This window comes from Lichenostomus cassidix, chromosome 3 (genome assembly GCF_008360975.1).
Source record: "Lichenostomus cassidix isolate B80296 chromosome 3, HeHo_3.0, whole genome shotgun sequence".
NCBI lineage: Eukaryota > Metazoa > Chordata > Aves > Passeriformes > Meliphagidae > Lichenostomus > Lichenostomus cassidix.
Genome location: NC_139483.1, coordinates 21,549,991 through 21,570,479, shown reverse-complemented (window position 1 = coordinate 21,570,479; position 20,489 = coordinate 21,549,991). Strand labels below are relative to the sequence as shown.

Sequence of the window (20,489 nt, the reverse complement as noted above, 5' to 3'; positions counted from 1 at the left end):
GGGTCTGCACTGTGTAGGCCAGAATAATATAAATAATGGGGAAACTGGACAAAGACTCACTGGAAAAAAAATGCACCCCACAGGGCAAAAGCCAGGCTTTAAATAAATAATTGGGGAAAACCTGTAATGCTGTTTCCGGAAGAAAATAAGACATAAGCAGAGTCTGATGGCTGTAAAGAAATAAAGGTAAGAATCACCTATTATCATAGATAGGTAAACAGGTGGATGCAATCCACACTAGATTTTCCTGCTTTTGAAGTGGACAGATTTGAGTCATGGTTGCTTCTGGGCAGCAATACATAAGACTTGAAGGAATTTATTACTGAAGTTTTAACTGTATTCACTGATAACTGTTGAGCTGCTCAAAATCAACTCCTGATAAGGACTGCACTAAATTGTCATTGTTACTTAAGAGGGAGCAAAATCTAGCACTACAAAGTTCTGCAAAAATTGCTGGTTTACTATTTGGGGGGAAAAAAAAGTGAGGTATTTTGAAAGCCACAGTTCCAGCCATACAGAAAATTCTGCTCTCACTTAATCCAGATTCTCCAGTTGGCCTGGGTGAAAGAAAGACTTTAGAGAGCAAGTAACTGGTGGCATATAGCAATGAACCTGCCCAGGAAGAAATGGACATTTCCTCTCCTTTTAAGATCTGCAGATTGCAAGCTTCCAATGCATTAACAAGGAAACCAGGGCATCTTGAAGCTTTTCAGTTGCTTTTCCCAAAAAACACAGCTGCAGAAATGAAATGACATACGCAGCAATCTTCCAACAAATATCCCAAGGCCATGCAACACCAAGTCTTTCAGGGGACAGCAGAAGAACTCAGCCAAATTTAGTTATTATGTACTGCATGAGGGACTGGAGAGGGTGGCCAGCAATAAGAAGACACTAGTTGCAAGTCTCATTCACATTTTCCACTGCAGGTTTTAGTTACTGTATGAGTTGGGACCACAAACTTTTCAGAGCACTACCCAAGAGGCTCTTTGAGGTAAAAGGCATGCAGAATGCAGAAAATTGTCACTGGACTGCAGGAAGAGAGAAAGCAATTTCTCTTAGGAAACTACTAAAACAGCTATCCTAGTGCACTTACATAGTATTTAGAGAGGTAATTCATTGAGGGTTTTCTGGTGGCCATGGAATTCTCTAAAGTACCTTGAGGTTTATGAAATAGAGGAACCAGAAAACTGCAATAGGACTGAAAGTGAGCAAACATTGCTTTTTCTTTAAATGAGATGTGGAACTTGCCTAAAACTCCAAGCGAGAGTTTGCATTCATCTCTCCCTATATACAGACCCTAATATGCAGCATGGTAAAAAGGTCTGGTCAGCCCCCAAACATTCAGCTGCTTAGCTCTGAACTGCACCACTGAACTGAGCACAGGCAAGGGTTACAGCAAGAGGGTACACATCAAGAAAAGCTGCCAGAGTGGCAACAGTTAAGGGTTAAGACTATGCTTTTCAAAAGATATGCTATGTTTAGGGAAAAAAAAAAAAAACAACCAACAAACAACTAATTACACTACTGAGCAAAGAAACCATTTCCTCACTGTTCAATCAGCTGGGCTCAGAAAAACATGGTATTTCCTATATCCTTTAAATAAGCCATATTGATTAAAAACAAACAAACAAAATCAGGTCTTAATCTATTTTTCCTCCTCAGGGAAGCAAACTGCGTGACTTTAATCACTGGCTGAAGGTTCAAGTCAAGAAAATAATAGTATTATTGGAAGTCAAGATTCTAACTGTGCTACGACCACCCCTATATCCCAGCTCAGATCATTACCTTCTGTTTACCTAAATCAAGCTGACACCTTGCAGCTACCTCCTTATATTTTTCAGTTCTTGCCTAAGTTACCACAACATATGATGATCTCTCATTATACAGATAATGTTTTCAAGCCCAGCTCACTGTCCAGTACAAATAATCACCACAGAAAGGTCATGCCAGATGTATTTGGAAAACCCTTTAATTTTAGATTACCTTGGTTAAATAGCCTACGTGGGAAAGGCAAAAGGCCCTTCTGTGCATTTATTTGTTGCCTCCTTACAGTGACCTCAGAACTGAGGAACTTGTCTCCACTTGAAGGACACTGACCATTTAAATCTTTTCAACTTAGTCAAGTCTGGACAGAAAAAACAGCTACTGAGCGCCTGAATGATCACAGAACAGTGAGAACGCACATGAAGCATAATCTGAAGATCAGTATCCTGAAGCCATAAAACTGGCTACTAATCAACAGCTGCAGCATTACTCTCTTCTCCACCCACACACCTCTGTGCCATCCTCCAGTTCCAGCGGGATAGCACAGCCATATACCACAGAACACACCCAGGCACTGGCCAGTCTCAAATTGCAGTGTGGAGGGGGACACTTAAAAAAAAAAGGCCTGCAAAGAATCAAAATATCAACTGGATACAGATGGAAGAAATAAGGATAAACCTTTTAAGAGAAGCATTAAATGTTTCCACCATTAGGTTTCAAGGACTTTAAAGAACTTCTCATTCATGCTAAAAATAACAGTCTTCACAACAAGGAAGTTATAACACGAACAAGAACTGTGAAAACACTGTCCCTTGGACTTGTCAGTACCAGGTTCATTTTTTCCAAATAATGCATTTTATGAAGACTGGGGGGAAATGATGTTCAGTTACCACAAATTTAATGAAATAATTTAATCATAAAGCAATTAGAAGCTAATGATGCAAATAAATATAATAGCAAATTCCTATGTTTAGTTTTATGGTTCTGTTTATGCAAATCCCATTATTAAAACAAGAGGCCACAGTAAGTTTGAAAAGCAAGCTGGAATGTGTATGACACCAATCCTAGCCAGGAACTTAAGTATTACTTTTGTTTATATGATACAACAAATGATTCAAGAGAACAAAACCTCTTATTAAATACACCCCAGGTTATCCTAGACCAGTTCAGTGACTTTTAAGAATTAAGTGTGTGGCCAGGTTTCACGTTGAGAGTAAGCAGAAGCCCATCATAAAATCAGAAGAAATACCTTTAATGGCACACTAAGGCTATCACAAATTAATTAGCAGGAAAAAACAATCTCTCCCATTGTATTATTCTGCTGATGTACTTCAAAACAGCATCAGAAAGTTTACTGTTCCTAATTTAAAAAAAAACTTTAGCTCTCTGGCATCTGTTACTATTACAAAACAAATAATCCTCTTACACCTGCTGACAACTGCAAGAAGTACCTTGGATTTGTGGCCAACATCACTACTTGGAATTTCAGTAGTACTTTTTACTAACATAAAATGGTTAGACTCCATAAAAACTAATTTATTCAAACATTCTGAGTGGATGATTCCAATACCTATCTGTCATCCTTTGTGCACAGACCACTATTCAATGCACTTTTCAATTAAATAGCCAGGATCAAATTTTGAAATATGTTGCTGCAATGACAGTAATTGAGGCTTCTCTTTCTCCCTCTCTTCTCACTCTTCAAATTAAAAAAAAAAATTCCACGACTCAAAAAAAAAAAAAATCTATAGATTTGGAACAAACTGTAAAAATGACAGCAGAAAAATGTTGGGGAACAAAAAAAGAACAGACTTCAGAGTACTTCAATTAAAAACACACTTCACTGCAGAGCAGTTTCTCTGGAGAGCACCCATAAGGGGGCTGAACAACAGAGTTGTGAAAGAGACTTTGGAAATGGGCTTCTCCATTTCAAATATAGAAAGGTGCCACAAATGAAAGAAGATATGATGACTCTCAAACTTCTACTTTACAATTAAATGATTACTATGAATACTTGTAAGTCTGCGGGTAGCAATGGACACCATAAGCACTTCAAATGCAACTTGTTATGATCTGTGGCTGCAAGTGCCTTGGCTTACTCCACTCCTGAAGCTCTTGCCAAAAGTCTTACAAATGACAAACAAAAAGAAAACTAGAGAAAAAAAAATATTCAGGCTACAGAAGTCTAGCACTCCCACAGCATAAGAGCTTTGGTCAATACAGTTCAAACATGGAATTCTACCTATCCAACCAAATTCTCCATACTTCGCTCAGAGAAACCACGTCATATCAAACCCAGTGAGTGACCAGCCATTCAGACTTACCACATCTTGCAAAATATCAGGAAAGGGAGGAGGCCACCTGCTATGGTTCCTTCCCACAACAGCCACCCAAATAACCCTTTGTCTTCCTACTGTGACGCACAGTGACACCACTCGTGGTTACATGAACTCAGCTCTGCATTTTAGCTTTTGAAGTTCAGCACGATTTTAAAACAAATGCAGAGAATGTAAGCAATAAAGGAAAAAAAAAGGTATGTTTCACTATGAAACAGACAAGGAACAAAAGTGCTCCTCCAGCCTGCAGAAATTTTGTCAAACTCCAGAAGCCCAAGACAGGAATAAAATATGAGTGTTTCAAGATGTGTTAACCAAAACAACAGAGTTACCTGGGCAAGGACCTTGCTGTTGTCACATTCTTTTCTTCTGTTACTAAGTTAGAAAACCAAAGTATTAGGTTTGATAATACAGAGAGAAGAGTTCGAAATACAAAAAGTATTCATCTGTCCATTTTCACTTCATGCACTCCATGCAAGAGGTTTAATAGACATTCAGGTTTAATAGACATTTGTATTAACCATGCCTGCATCTGGAAGCATTTTTACAAATGTAAACTGAACTCCACAGGTCCTTCATTCTGTATTAATGTATACACAGTTGTATTTATTTCCAAGTACTGCTGTTGACAGGAGCAACAACAACTGAATTATATGCCAGAGACAACCACAGGAAATAAAAATGGGTAAGAAAGAAGAATGCATTTGGAAAGCAAACTGGCAGCTACCGGAGTTGGAGATTTGCCAGGCCATCTATATATATTTATGCATATCAAAATAGGCCAAGTTCAGGTACAAAACTCAAGAGGCCACACTTCTAATGTGATGCCTTCCTGAGTGCTGCACAGTGGCACAGAACCCTTCTTCACAGACTCTCATGCTGCTTTCAACCCACACCATTGGTCTCTCCCAGTTTTTCCCAAATATACTCAAGTATACCTTGACCTTCATGTTTCTACATGTCCCTGGGTCAGATTCACAACGGATTTTTTCTTTGACTCTGACCTGCCTACAGTAATCTGAGCATCACTGCTCTTTCTTGAGAGTTTGTTATTTTTAAAGAGGAAAATTAACACTATCCTAGCCAAAACCAGGATGGAGTTTCAGTCTGGCTGATGTCCTTCCAGTCCTCACCTTAGAAGGCTACATGAACTTCTGTTTAATATAGAGTAGAAGGTATTAAAAGCTTAATATATTAAGTTATTTTACCAGTTAGCCTTTTTCCTAATATTAAGACTAAACAATTTTCTGCATATGCTTTTTGGATCTAAAAGACTATGATATGCAAGGTGTACTAAACACTACAGGAAAGGATTCCTGCTTCCAGCACCATCTGCCACCGCCAGGCTAACACGTTGCTCCAGAAGCAGAAGTAACAAATGCTGATTTCCCAAAAACTTGTTGTCTAACCTCCTTCTCCCCAACAGGATGGACAAGATATGCTGGCACCGTGGCAAACCCTAAATCATTGATGCACTGTTTGAACAAGCAGCAGATGTCAAACAAGACACACAATGGCTGAGTCTGCCTGCACTACCCTCAGCTGAGGCACAAACTTGGGTCTCTCTCCTCCACTCAGCTGTCAATTTTCACAAAACTCATGAGAACACAATTATGCCTGAAATCCGAACCATCTGGTCAATTGCAGACAGATTTGCAAGGAAGCAAATCAGAAGTGTGGGAGAGGTGAGAGAAAGAATAGCTGTTAAACAAGTAGCTTAATCTCATCAGGAAACTATACTTAAACACGGTCACATTTATCTACATGGGTAATAAATACCCAAGTCACAAAATTACATTGAAATGGTGTTCGATGGCCCACCCTAAACACCACACTCAAACATAACTGATGCTTAAATTAACCAAAAGTATGTGTTCTTAATATTGATGGGGTTTTTTCTCCCCCAGTTCTGGCAAGCAAACAGAGATACTATGGACTTCCACAGAAACTCCACATGCTCCTTTGAACTACAGGATGCTAGAAAACAAATTAAACTAAATTTTAAGGAACACCAGACAGAGTCCTCCCTTTTGTCACCAAAAAAACCCCCCAAATCCACAAGCACTCATGCCACTCTCCTAAAGTCAGCTTTCCCAAACTCATGTCCTCCCAAACAGCAGCAGCTCTGCCCCTTGCTCTGAGAACACCATTTCTATTTTTAGTTCCACATAAGTGAGAAGCAGTAATAAAGCTATTAATCTTTGCTCTCCTCCTTTACTTAAATTACTAAACTGAGGTGAGTCTCTAAGCCAGGAACTATTAAACTCCTTAAATAGGGACAATTCCATACCCTTTAGAACTGTAACATTTAAACAAGAACTTTCAGGTTATGTTGTATGAATCTAAAGTAACACTATTGGCATTATCTGGTAAAGCATTTGAGAAAAGGCATAATGAAAGTATTTAAGAACAAAATTAAACAAAACTTCCAGGCACTGCTGTCTTATTAAATCTGAAAGACTTGCAATGTTCTACTCTTCAATGGGGACACTGAAAAATCCCTTCTTCTTTACTCAGAGTCAAGTACATTGAGTCTCTTCTATTCTGCCCAGGAAACAGACTCACTGAGTTGTCCAGCTTGGGTCTACTTTGAGTTCAGCAGTGAGAGAAATGGTTCTGGTTTGATATCAGCCTGCACTAATGAGGCTGATGACCCTCTTAGAGAGGTCTTAATTCTTCAATAGCTTTAGAACAATTAAGACAAAACTACTGAACTGTGAAGGTGAACCTCTGATGTTTTTTTAATATTATTCTCCAACCTATTCTTTACATACTTTACAACAGAAGGTATAGTTGTGCATTAAGACAAAACTTTCCCTAAGCTCTCCATGATGACTCTCATTTCTTTCCTAAACTACTACTTTACTTAAATGTTTATTACTTTATATTGTTCAACACTAAACAACTCCTGCATTTTGTTGGCTATTCACGCAGCTTAAGTATTTTGGAAGTTCTCTACAATTGTCTCTGTAGCTGACAAATTCAAATATTACACATACAAAACTTCAGATGAACCCCACTGCTGAGCTTGCACCAGAACACTGGTCTTCTTATTCCTTTATCACCTAGTTTTCAGTTTATCCTAGTCCTTTGTTCTCACCCTAAGCTTAGTTTTCTTTAAAAGAATTTGGCAGAAGGTACTTCTCCAGTGTAAACAACATTAATCAGCTACAAAAATAGTAAGAAAAAAATGGAGAAGTCTTCTTCAGTGACATTTTATTCAAATACTAAAGCCCTGTCTTGCACAGGACTGCTCTCTTGAATTGGGGATATAAGCAGTAGTTCAAGAAATACACTAAAGCTGGAACTGTCACAAAAAAACGCATTTCCTTCCTCTTTCTCCTTGCTGACTGTACCCACCTTCTCTCACCACACCCACAAAATGAACTGGGTTAGGAACTGTGTTTCCTAACTCACCCAGCAAAAAAAGGGGTGGGTAGTTTTAGCACGGGCCAGGGCTGGCTGTGATCCAGATCACCACAGAATCATTAAATATTTGGCCAATAGAACTGAAGCAATGGTGGTAGGATGAGTCTGAAAGGCTGGGACTGGCTTTCTTCTGCGGCACTCCCTGCTTGAAATGCTTGGTGGGGGGAGAGGAAAAAACACAGAACAGCCTCATATCCAGGATCCCTCACTGGTGTCATGGAATATTTTTAGGAATGCAAACATATTAGCTTTATTTATTTCAGTAAGTGCACACACAAGTGGCTGGACTATTATCTGAGCTGTGCTGGCTGCAAGGGCAGAGCAATTCTGTGCCTACGCAATCCCGCATCTGACATGTCATCTCCAGCATCAGAGTTTACATCCCACTGCAACAAGCACGAGCAGATTACGTATCTCGGAGCGGTACTTTGGCTCAGTTCACACTGCAAAGTTACACCACTAAGATTATATTCCATAAAGGATTTACTAACTACCCTGTCTAATTACGGTTGCACAACTCTTCCATTTTTCAGCACCTTAAAACCTTGCCAAACTAACCTTTGGCAAGACTTCTGTGTCCCTCTCACACACATGACAGAAAAAGGGAAAGTGCTGTATTCTGTTCACCTGTTTGAGTCTCATTCTAAAAAAGTAATTTCCCAGAACAAAATTTCAGAGAACATAGATTATTTTCTCCACATTAAACATTAATTTTTTTAATCCAGCTTTCTTGAAAATCTCTAAAATCTCTGTGCTTTAGAACAGTTACATTAAATGAGAATGAGAAATTACATCTTTGACACAAAGGCATAATCTCTGACATGTTCCAATACACATGACGACACTGTTCAAGTACAAAAAAACTTTCACTGCAAAGAATTTACGGACAAAGAATTTAACTCCCTAGGATTTTGCTTGTCCAAATCAGAGCTGGACAAAAGCTTTTCTGTAATTATTTCACATGGCTCCTAAAAGCCTACCATCAAGGAAAAGAACAGGAAAAGGTAAAGAGAACAGAGACACATCTCTCAGGTATTCTTAGTCATATCCTCTCAGTAATGAAGGGAGAAGAAGACTAGTATGAATAGATATGCTAAAAACAAAGGCCCAGAAGAACTAGGAGGGATAAAAACACATGCTAAGATTAGCAAACTCAGCCATGGAAGGAACAGAACCAAGAATTCCTAAAACTTTGTTTTCTTTTGGCTGTTAGCTTATGAGCTAATTTAGAAGCATCCCACAGCCATTGCTGGACTTAAGAGTATAGAATCATACCTTTCTGTACAGGTATTCATCAATAATTTCATCTTTACTATGCTTTGGTATGCTTGCAATAGCTTTTGTATTATCCACAGTATGTGAAACAGGAGCTGTGACTAACCTGCTCTTAAAAAAAAAACAAAGGAAAAAAACCCAAATAAACAAAAAATTTAAAAGGACTTTAATAGCAAAAACCCACAAAAACAATAGAGTATGCTTTTACTCTAAGTTTTGTGCCAGAAGGCAGCAGCTTTCTGAAAATAAAACTCAGATAATTATTTCATTATCTAATCTTTTGGAATGACCCTTTACAGTGAAATGATACAACAGAAAAATTAATTATGAGCTCTACTGCTTTTGACACATTAGATTACATTTGCTAACATTAGATGAAATACAAAGAAGTATGGCAATTGTAACCCATGTCCTGAAAAGGAGATACGGGGATTTCCTGATGTGATTTCTCATGTTGTTAGGAAAGGAGAAGGCTCACTGCATAGCACTCTTTACAGATACACCCCATGAACAAAGAAGCTGACTCTAAGTTCACTGCACACCTTCCCTCCTCTTACACAAAGCTGCAATGTGCCTTTGCTCTGAGGCCAGGGTGGAAACAGCTCCCATGTCCCCAGCTCATTCAACTCTGACATTTTCTTATCAAGACAGTTCCAAAGTTGCACACAAACTTCCTCTTACAAGCAGCAAGATGAATTCAAAGATTCCTGATCTCAGCATAACCTACACATCAGGGAAAGCTTCATATCAGTCAGAGATTGCCGAGAAACTCAACACACCCACAGCATAAACTGAAAGTTTACATGTGGTGTGTTGCTACCCAAACCTACTGAGTCACGTCAGGTATTTTTGCACATTCTAAGAAAACACTAACAAGAACAATCTTTCTTCTCCTTTCACACACTGCCTGACTTCAAAACCAGAAGCTGTTTCCCCATGCTTCTCCCCATGCCAGTCCTCACAGCAGTAACCAGACACAAAACCAAAATACTGCCAGTGAAAAATCACACTCGAGGAACTGAGGAGGGTAGAACCAATGGCAGGGTTAGAGGCATAGAGAGGTCTCCTGAAATAACACTGCCTGCCTTATTTGGGACAAAAAATTTGCTTTATCTCATCTGCTGTCCTTCAGCTTCTGCTGAACTTCCTGCCTGAGGAGAGGGGCCGACTTGTCATGAGAAGCAGTGCAGACAGCAAGTGTTGTCTACACTGAGGAAGTGTTGTCACAGCAACTCCACCTGTATTTTTTACAGCTCTGGAAGACAAAAACATTTGCATTCTTAGAAGATTAGAGGAATTGAGGCTGTTGACTGATAAAACAGAAACAAGATTTTGCATTAGAAGGAAAAAAAGCATGCTGAAAAAATTACGGAGTGGTCACATCTTAATCGCATATATAAATCAGCCAAGAAAAGTTAACTCACTTTGGAGGAAAGGGGGACAACTAAAAATCTAAATCTCAGTTTTTTTTTACATGGCTGAACAACAGAGGAGGAAAGAGAAATTCTGCTCACTTGACAAAAGCTGACAATTCTTACACACACTCTTTTTTTAAAATGAGTCACCATCCTGGCGGACACAGAACAGTAACACCGTAAGATTAGTTCACTTTTAATTATGCACTGCAGCATTATACTAGCAAGCATACTCTCAGCACTAAGAGGTTTTTGTGTGTGCTAACAGGTGTATTACTCTCTTCCACCTGCCCACAGCCCCATCCAATATTACTACAAGACTCAGTGTGTGCTGAGAGGCTGAAACACGAGGTTTTGTCAAGCTGTCCTCTTTGCTGCTGGAGTATGAAATACTCAGCCACAGCTCTGAAGAAACCCCCCTCACCAGGTGCACAGAAGCCTGCAGAGCCCATGGCTTCTCTCCCCTGGTGCCCTGACAGAAGAGCTGATGATGGCTGCAGCCAGAGGACAAGGACACTCACCCTCTGCAGCCAGAGGCGCAGGCTGGGCACAAGCACTGCTCCCTACAGTGGGACCGAGCTGCATGGAGCAGAGTGGAGCAGAACATCAGCATCCTGAGTATCAGGACTGCATTGCCAACTGATTACTCTGCTGTCCTAGAGACTCCTAATTGCAATACTGCAATAACACTATCCCAGGCTCATACTGACTCCTGCATTTAGACAGCAGGAGAGGCAACAAAACAGTTTGTCCATATGTAATGAAGCAAAGCAAGCTTCTCGCTAGCAGTCCTAGTTTTAGTGATTTGATTAGGTACAGGGATATTACACTTGTCTGCAATACTTGACCAAAGAAGATCAAATCTGCAAGATGGTTGTTATAAAACTAGTTTTGCAGGTGAGCAAAAGGTTATCAGAAATCCACAACCACAGATATGCTCCACGTCCCTCCCATCTACTGCACTATTTAGTGCTATCTGGTGTACTCATATATTAAATGATAAATTATAGCACAAGGGGAAAAGGTACTTGCCAGCAAAGGATCAAGCACTCTCCAGTTTGCTTTTTTTAGAATGAGTCTTCCAACAAATGCGGGAAAATATTTAGAAGTATTATTCAAAGGTGCCTTTCAAATCACACTAATATACATATTCTGAGTGCCCTGGCTGAACAGCTCCTACAAGAGCAACACATATATTTAAAAAGCCTTTAAAAAAAAAAGAGATTTAGAAGAGTTATAAGAAGGCCTTTCTGAAATCATAAAAAAATAACACTGCTAGACTATCTGAACACTTCATGAAAAGATGCTCAGTTTTAATTTTTGTAAGAAGCCCTGTAGAGCTCAAGAGAACAACAGAGATATTTATCACACTCTGCCCTTTAAAAATCAAAGTACACCAATTATGTACAAGTTCTCTCTCATACTTGCATCTTAAGAAGAAAAAGATTAGGGAGAGGACAGTGACCTTTAAAATTTCTCTTCCCATTCCTTTCTTTATTTTGCTTGTCCAGTCATCTGCTATCTCTTTACCTAATATCAAGTGCATCTGCAAACAGAAACACCCACATTTATCAAAATGCAGATTAGAGCTACTGATATAGATACAGATCAGGTAATTTCAGTAATAAATCCTCTATGATCCTAACATAAAAACTCCAGGTTTAAACAGAGGCAAGGAAGAGAAGGGCAGGTCTAGCTCATGAGTTTTTCCTCAGCTCTTCCATCTATAGTCAATAAAATATACCAACAATTATGCAACAACAGCAGCAAAGCCCAGAAGGGTAAGCTAGCACTCACCGTATTTTTTTCATTTGGGGTCGAGCTTTCTCCTACACATCACACACAAATTACAGGAGCAAAAAAAGTCCGCCCCGAATCTATTTTACAGGGTGTGTTTAGGTCCCTAATTACAAATGATTTATGTTACTTCTCACCCATCTCTTACCCAAGAGATGACCCAATCTTGGAAAGGGAAAAAATAAATAAACTAAAGAACTAAAACACACTTTCAACACAACTAAAGCAGACTACTCCCTCCAATTAAAAGACAAGTAAACTTATTTATCTGGTTAACCTCTTAAAGAACACACCAACAAAAAAAAATCCCCTCACCAACTACTCTGCTACTGAGAAGACACATCTTTAATCTTTTCAATGAACTCATGAATACCTACTATCTAATATTTACTCTTCCGAAGATAGAACATACTGAAGCCTACCTTTGACTTAGTTTTTTAGAATTTAAAACAGAAGAGCTCCGGAGGAATGTCTCTTTCAGACGCACCACTGCAAGTCTTGGGCCCCAACTCTAATAAAGCAGTATTTCAGTTCTGAGTTAGTCATGTCATACTCTATACAAAACAGGAGACCTAGTAGCAGTCTTTTATAAATCTGTTCATCTGAAAAAAAGACATGTAGATGACCCTGTCTACATATGTTGAAGCCAGAAAGATATGCTTTCCAGGTTTGTTCTGCAGCTGGTGGTGAGTACTGATGAGGTTAAAGAAATGACAAAGAAATAAGCTGCTCTTGCTAATTCATAGCTTTCAGTATAAAACACGTTAACGCCTTCATGTCAAATAAAATGCATTTAAACTGAAATTTCATACAAGCATTTACTTAAAATCCTCCCCAAAAGCCATGCTTCATAGTGAAAAGCAAAAAGAAGGGCCTCCTTACCCATACACCATCCCATAAAACACTTCTGCACAGCAGTTTGTAAATGCTTCAAATATACTAAGACATTTCAAGACTGTAAAACAAATTATTACAAATTGTCAAGATACATCAGCAACACCAACCAATAGATGCTTCAGGAAGACTCTAGGATATGCAGATCATGCTAAGACCACCTTCCAAGCAATAGGCAAAAGAAACCACACAGTCCTGCAGTCAGCAGTAAAACTACCCTGAGGAAATGGCTTTCAAAAATTGTCATGGGATAATGAATTTTAACCAGCACATTCAGTACACACAATGAATCCTCGGGGTCATATGCTGTATGACTTTAACATCACCATTATGTCCATAAACTTTCCCTTTTCCAATTAATAATACACATGACACCTTGAAAGTCAATCCTCCCTTCTGGAAGGCCTTTGTGCTTTAAGACATAAAGCAGACTTTTACAAGTGTACCTGCCACTGCAAACACTATGTGGACTTCTTTTAATGAGCAAATACAAACATATAAAAAGGTTTTTAAACAGCGTATCTGGATAAGCTTGAGCTGTACCAGGCAAGGCAGTTTTGAAGCAGTGCAACGTTGCGACAGCTCTAGCCCAACAGATCAGAAACCAGCTTGCTGCTGCTGCTGCTGCTGCTGCCACCATCTCCTTGAGAAGAACGGGAAGCTCACCTAGAGTATCCATAGAAACTTTGTGCATCTCGGAAAGGCACACGACAGGGTACCAAAAGGCACATTGGCACAGAGGCTTCAGCTCTTGTTGCCTAACAAGACTCCGTCTGGGTCAACACTGACTTTCTGACTAATCAGGAGTCTGACCAGACTCCAGAGCTGTGTGCTGCCATTCCTTGTTTTCCTCACAAAACCTGCAGATGCAGCCTGGGCAGAAGAGAGGGAAAGAATTTTAGGAGGGCTGCTCATATTTTACACTCAGTAGATTCATTTCTTCCCTTTCCAAAGCACATACAAAGAATTGATGGCTGTTTTCTTGCACAAAGTGCAGTAGCCAGGATGAAAATCAGTGCATTCAAGGACAAGACCAGAGCCTCCCTTAATATTTCAGTTCAGTCCATCACCTTGACGAGCCTATGAATACTAAACGAAGAAAAACAAGTTCAATAATAACCGCAAAGCAAGCATGCAGAGGGAAAACCCCTACAGATATTGTCATTCTGCTAACAGTAAGTGAAGAGTCATACAGTTGAGAAATACTGCGTATCACTACTTGAATGAAAGAGGTTCCCACTGTTTCCCCTGTTCTGAGACGGCAGATAAGACAGTCACTGTTGCAAGGAATAGAAGACCTACTCTTCTGACGTGAACTTCATGTTAAACTTCTCAGCCTTGTCTCCTGATATTTTTAAGGGGAGATGATTTAGAGATGTACAGACTTAACAGAAAAAAAGTTTAGTTCTGCCAGCTATGTGCACAGTACAAATCAAGTCTCTTTTGAAGATATGTATCTTTTTCACATAACACTAAAATAAAGTGATCAAGACACTAAGGAAGAGTCATATTTCTCATTTTATGAGGACAAAATACTGATTGCAAAACAATTAAAATACGTTAAGTTTCTAGCTATGATTTAAAGTATGTTTCAGTACACAGCATCTCAATGCAGAAACATATCTGTGTAAGACACCTGAAAGAAAAACATCCCGCACATCTGCTATATTCAGATATCCCCTATACATCCCCATATGAAAACAGTCTTTTAACATATTAATACTTTTTAAATTAGTAAGACATTCTTACCTGTGTATCCTGCCCACCAGCCCCAGGAAGCCACCATAGCTAAAAGCCATTTAAATAACACTCCTTCGATATACCAGAAGCTTTTACTATCCAATATTCGGAGAGGCTGCAGCATAATTAAATATAAGACGTAGGACGGAATAGCAACCAGGTTATTGGCGACCATAAAAGCGAACCTGAGGAGTGCTTTCAGGCAGGTATAGCCCACCCGCCGGGCCTGCTCTAGAGTCACGGCCATGCTCTTCGCAGCGGAGGGCGCGGGACCGTCCTGCGGGCAGAGGGAAAACAAGGTGGCACAGGTAGCGCTGTCCGAGCGGGGACAGGGAAGACAAGGAGGCACAAGTAGCCCTCCCAAAGGGGCGAGGCGAGGCTGTCCGCCGGCCCCAGCCCGCTCCCGCCTCCGCCGTGAGTCACCGGGGCAGGCGGCGACCCTCGCCCCGGGGGGCACGGAGGCAGCGGCTCGACCCTCCGGCCGGCGCCGCCTCCCTCCCCGGGCTCCGGGGGACCCCAGCCCGCACTCCCGGCGGGGCATACACGCTCTCCATCTCCCCCTCCCCAAAACGGCGGCGGGCGCTACGGCGGCTGCCGGCGGCCTCTCCCCCGCCCCGGCGCGGCTGACAGGAGCCGGGGCCCGCGGGGCGGGGAAGGAGCCGGCGGCGGCGGCCCGGCGGCGGCACTCACCTCCGGCGGGGCGCGGAGCGGCGGCGGAAGCGGCGGGGCTGGGGGAGCTGGGCCCGGCGGCGGCGGTCCCGGCTGGCGGCGGCGGCTGGCGGCGGCTCATGGACCCGGAGGTGGCTGGCCCGGCCGCGGCAGCGCTGCTCGCCCTGCGGCTCCCTGCGGAGGGAGAGAGGGGGGCGGGCGGCGTGAGCGCGGGGGAGGCGGGAGCGCCGGGCCGGGCGGGCAGGCGCAGACCGCGGGTTCACCTCGGTTCTCCCGCGCCCGCGGCCGGGCCTGGCACGCTTTGCTTTCCCCTCCCCTCCGTTACCCTTCCCTTCCCTGCCGGCTCGGCGCTCCGCAGGCGGGACCGCGCCGAGCCCCGGCCCCGCAAGCGCAGGAGGTGCCGCGGGCGGGGGGAGGACCCTGCACCTGCCGGGGGCGGGGGTTCGTACCTCGGCCCCGCCGCCTCCGAGCCCCCGACGCGGGTTCATGCCGGGCGCTGGGGCCGCGCTCCCCGCCCCCGCCGCGTCCGCCGTGACCGCCCGGCAGCGGGGCTGGCGCTGCAGCGAGCGCCGCCCCCTCGGGCAGCGCGCAGCCCCTCGCAGCCTGCTGTTCACACACACACAGAGACTGTGGGACACAGGGTCAGCTGCCCCGGGTAGAGCCGGCCCCGCGCAGCTCATCCCGGGCCGGCCCGCGGGACAGCCGCGCTCCGCGGAGGGCACAGGCAGGGGCTGCCCCTCAGGGCTTCTGCGCCCGTCCCACCGCCGGGCGGGGAGAGATCGGAGCGAGGGAGGAAAGGGGCTGAAGTTGTGTCAGGGGAGGTTTAGGTTGGATATTAGAAAAAGGTTCTTCACCTCGAAGGTGGCTGGGCACTGAACAGGCTCCCCAGGCAATGGTCACAGCACCAAGCCTGGCAGAGTTCAAGAAGCTTTTAGACAACACAGGCAGATGGTGTGACTCTTGGGGATGGAGCTGTGGGGGGCCGGGAGCTGGACTTCCATGATGCTTGTGGATCCCTGCTGTGGTTCTGTGACCAGGGAACAGCATGGCTCGGCCCCACGACTCCCTTCACCCTATGTTTTAGTTAAAGTTGAGCAATCGGGAAACATAGACAAGGACGCTGCCACAGGTTCCCTCAGCATCCCCAGAAAGACCCTTCGGGCCCAGCAGACAGCAACAGCCCATTTTGTCTTGTCCTTGTAGTTGTAAAAGTCCCTTGTGAATGCTTTTTATAGATCAACTTCTCCAGTTTTCTTCCTTCTCTCTCACCCCTCCCCAGCAGCCACAAATGTAATTATCTGCCTCCAAAATAACTCTGTGATGGTCTCCAGCCTACACAGACACCTGACCCCAGCCCAGAAGCAGCTGCGGGGAAGGACTTTACAGCCCCATGCAGAGAACCTGCACCTTTACAAAACCACTCCGGGGTGAGGATTTTTTGCCTCCTGTGTAACTGCATCATCCCTTGTGGCCATACAGGACTGTTGCCTCTTGTCTGTTCACTGTGCCTGTCAGACACAAGTCTGCTCCTGTCTTGTCTGTAATCCCTGAACAGGCCATGGAGGAACACTGCCAGACCTCCTTGAACCTTCTCTGGCCTGACCAGACTGTTCTCTCAGCTCACTTCAACTGTTAAAATACTTACACTGAGCAGAATGGCTTTGCAAGTGATTTTAACTCTGCTTGCGCTCTTAAGGAAGAGCAGCAGTTGAAACCACCTTAACAGCAGACATGCTAGAAGGTCTTTTGTGCTGAAAAGAGAAAAAAGAAAGTTTGAATTGTGATATGTGGACTGAAAAACATATGGGTTTCACATACTAACCATGCCATGAGTAAAGCTAGTCTACCGTTTCCTAGACAATGAGGCTTCAGAGATGACTGTACCGTCAACAAAATTAAATCCCAACCTCCATTCCAGGAAGCAAAGTTCTTATTGCAGATAATTTAATTTGAGAACTTAAAAATGCAAACAACCAAATAATACCATGGTGTTCTATTTGAGCAAAACAAAACAAAATTAAACTGCTGACCTTTTTGACAAAAAGGACACATCTTGCATAAGTGTTTCCAAGTCTGGGTAGTTTTTTGTCCATGTTATTTTTATTCCTAGGTTAAACCTGAGAGTTGTGCTCAGTAATCATTATGCAGTCAGCTTGAGCTGTTCTGAAGTGTTACCAGCATCAGTAGAACTTGAGTTTTATGTTTGTTTGGGTTTTTTTCCCCATAGATTTCATACAAATAACTCTGGGTACACACTTGAAGTTTTCTCAGCAAAATTTTGCTCCAAATTCCTCAGGTAGGAAAAGGACAATTTTTAGGCCATAATTAAGGACAAATTTTAATTTTTTATATCCAGCAGCAAAATGAAGCCTTGTTTATGTATCATTCCAATATTAAGAATATGAATTATAATTAACTATTAGAAAATTTTACGTATCAATTTTATTCACATGGCACAGTTTGGAATCCTGTTCTGAAATCTGATGCATCCAATGAGGGACTGCAAAAATGATGTTAGGCAAGTGATGAATTAGGCAATTTATCCTGCAGAAAGGAATTGCACATGGGGAAGCAGCCATACAAAGCATTCATTCTTTGTCAGTGACTGCCTTAGAGCTTAGGAAGCTGTGGTTTAGCATTCTGCTGAATGAGCTCGTAGCAAAGACCTACCCCTATTCCTCATTTCCTGGCCTTCCCATGGACAACTCAGGTCCTAGGAAGCATGCACAATGAAAAAACCTGACTGCTTCTGAGAAGCCAGCTGTGTCACCCAGTCTGAGCCTCTAAAGAATCCTTTCTACTACAAAGTTACAGGTACATGTGTGCCATTACTGCAGCCAAAAAGAAGGAAACAACTAAAAGCAGCAATCTTTTATTAGGTCAATAACTCTGAAGCCCAGATACATCACAAGTGATTTTTGGTTTTCATTTAAAAAAAATTAATTCCAGTTTCTGGAAGAAATTCCTCAATCTCTGAGCTTCATGAGCTTTCACTATATATAGTTTTCTCACTTTACTATACTATAATTGCAAAAAAAGGACAAAATATTAATATAAGCAACTCTCTCTTTGTGGCCTTTTAAATAATTTCTCTAAAGTTTACATGTTTTTTGACTGAATTCCTCCCCCATAACTTTCTCTTTTCAGCCTCACAGAAATACTGACAGGGATGTCACTATTGATCATTGTAATAATACATTTGAATGTTCTTATTAACTGGTAGATGCAGATAGGAACATTGGTAACATTAGGTGATTAATTGATGTCAAAGATTGCTGGAGCCGATATGTAAATATTGGAGTTGTCTCCCACTTACCTTCATAAAAACCTACAGACCAAAAACACAGGAAAAGAAGATTAGACTTATTCCTGCCAGTAGAAGGAAAATGTACTAAGGTGTGAATCTGAAAGAGTTATATAAACAAACACATCTGTTATATTCAGCCACTTTAACAAGTTATCCTAAACAGCACACAGGTTACTGCAGAGGCTGGGAGATGCTTAATTCACACAGGCTGAACCTGAACACTGGATCTGGCTGCAAGAGTACAGTCAGGTGCCAGTCATAAACTCCTCGAAAACCTTTTGAGGAAGGCAACGTTTTTCACGTCTGGGTACACTTCCAAAAGTGATTAAGCCACTGTCATTGTCATACTCTGCCCTACAATGCCACATCTTTGCTCTCCAACTCTGCTTGCAAGCATAGCTGCAAGGAGAAAAGGCAATTGCAGACATTCAAGGAGTCCAGGAGTCACAACCATAATGGAATCCAGGCTTGAAGCTGTAAACACCAGCTAACTGAAAAATTGGTTTTTGGAGTCAGGAAACAGCAAGTTTTGGAATGCTTTTGAACCACTGTCTGGGTCAAAGATTGGCAAATAAAAAGCTGCTCATTTGTCACGACCAGATTCAGTCAGCTCTCCCTGCTTGCTTTCATTGTAGCAAACTGAAGCTGCAGATGCCATATGGTTGGAGAAAAAAGGGTTAGGAGGATGTACTCATGTGCTGATGACAGTAAAAACAAAACGGCCTTTACAAATCATAATCTCTGTGATACAAAGAGCAAAGACAAGAAAAGCCTGAGAAATCTCAGAAATTCTACAGCACAGATAACTAGTGCTTCCAGCCTCTAAGAAAAAACAACTGGCTACTTGGGGAATTATATAAAATTTTATTAATAAAAAAAAACCAAAAAGAGCTTGATAGGAAACATGAAAGTAGACTTAACTGCCATGAGGAACTACAAAGATGGGAACATGCAGAGCACAGACTGTTGGAAGATGCATAATTTGAAACAGGGAATATACTCAGGGGAACATAAATACAGAAAGCATCTCAAGTGAATTAAGTAGTTAGCATTGGATTTGGAAAAGTCACAGTTTAAAGAAACATCAAGAACCTAACTATGTTTTCTATAATCTGTAATGAAGAAAGGGGGAAAAAAGATAAACCCAAAATAAAACACAAAAGGGAGGAAGTTCTAGAATCTGGAAAATAATAAATTATATTTAACCTTCAATTCTGAGCTGCTTTACAGTGTCAAATACCTTGGTGGGAAGGATTTTTGCATTACTGTCTTCAGAATAATTAACATTTTCATTACAACAGTTAAACTTTCCAAAATACTCTGTAACAGTAGTTTCTACTGCAACCTCTGTAAGAGAGGAAAAGTCACCTCCATTCTCCAAGTAAATTCTTACATTTAAAGGTCAGTATCAGTTACTCCATCTCCACCAGCTGCACCTCAGGAGATACCATGCTTGTCAGAACCCCTTGATTTTCTGTGGCAAGCTGATCTCATGTTCTTTCCCATAGTCACCCAACAGTAGACATGCTTTTTAAAAGATCTATTTTCAGTAATCTTTCAGACACACGAGATCCTTTTGAAGACTGGCATTCATTTATCACACACAAAACGTAAAACCCAGGCCACTTTCCTTTTGTCATTTCTCTCCAGGAAGTAAATGTTATCAGAGTATTTGACCTTTCAGTCAAAGATGCTTTTGTTTGCACTTCAATTCTTTTAAGGACACTTCAGGGTAACATGAAGCAGAAGTTAAAAAGGAAGTAAATTGTGGCATTGACTTTAACACTTGTCACATTTCTGAATTTATGTAAAAAGGCTTTAATGAGCTGACACTGAATCTCAGCTCCCTGATAAGCTCCCTTC

At 41.9% G+C, this 20,489-nt stretch overlaps 1 protein-coding gene across 3 annotated transcripts in view; it reads right to left on the bottom strand.

Annotated features, from left to right (window-relative positions):
- The window catches only part of LPGAT1 (lysophosphatidylglycerol acyltransferase 1), a 55,582-nt gene extending 39,716 nt beyond the window's left edge, over nt 1-15,866 (bottom strand). Inside the window, exons 1-3 of one of the 3 annotated variants that reach the window (XM_085054868.1) lie at nt 15,769-15,866; nt 15,341-15,493; nt 14,660-14,927 (exon numbers count right to left, since the gene is read on the bottom strand). In XM_085054868.1, coding sequence (XP_084910994.1) covers nt 14,660-14,897 — 238 coding nt within the window. In that variant the 5' untranslated portion in view covers nt 14,898-14,927; nt 15,341-15,493; nt 15,769-15,866. Of the gene's footprint in view, nt 1-13,576; nt 13,761-14,659; nt 14,928-15,340; nt 15,632-15,768 lie in introns of those variants that run through there. The other 2 variants (XM_085054867.1, XM_085054869.1) reach the window with 2 other exon arrangements.
- Between the last annotated feature and the right edge of the window lie 4,623 nt (nt 15,867-20,489).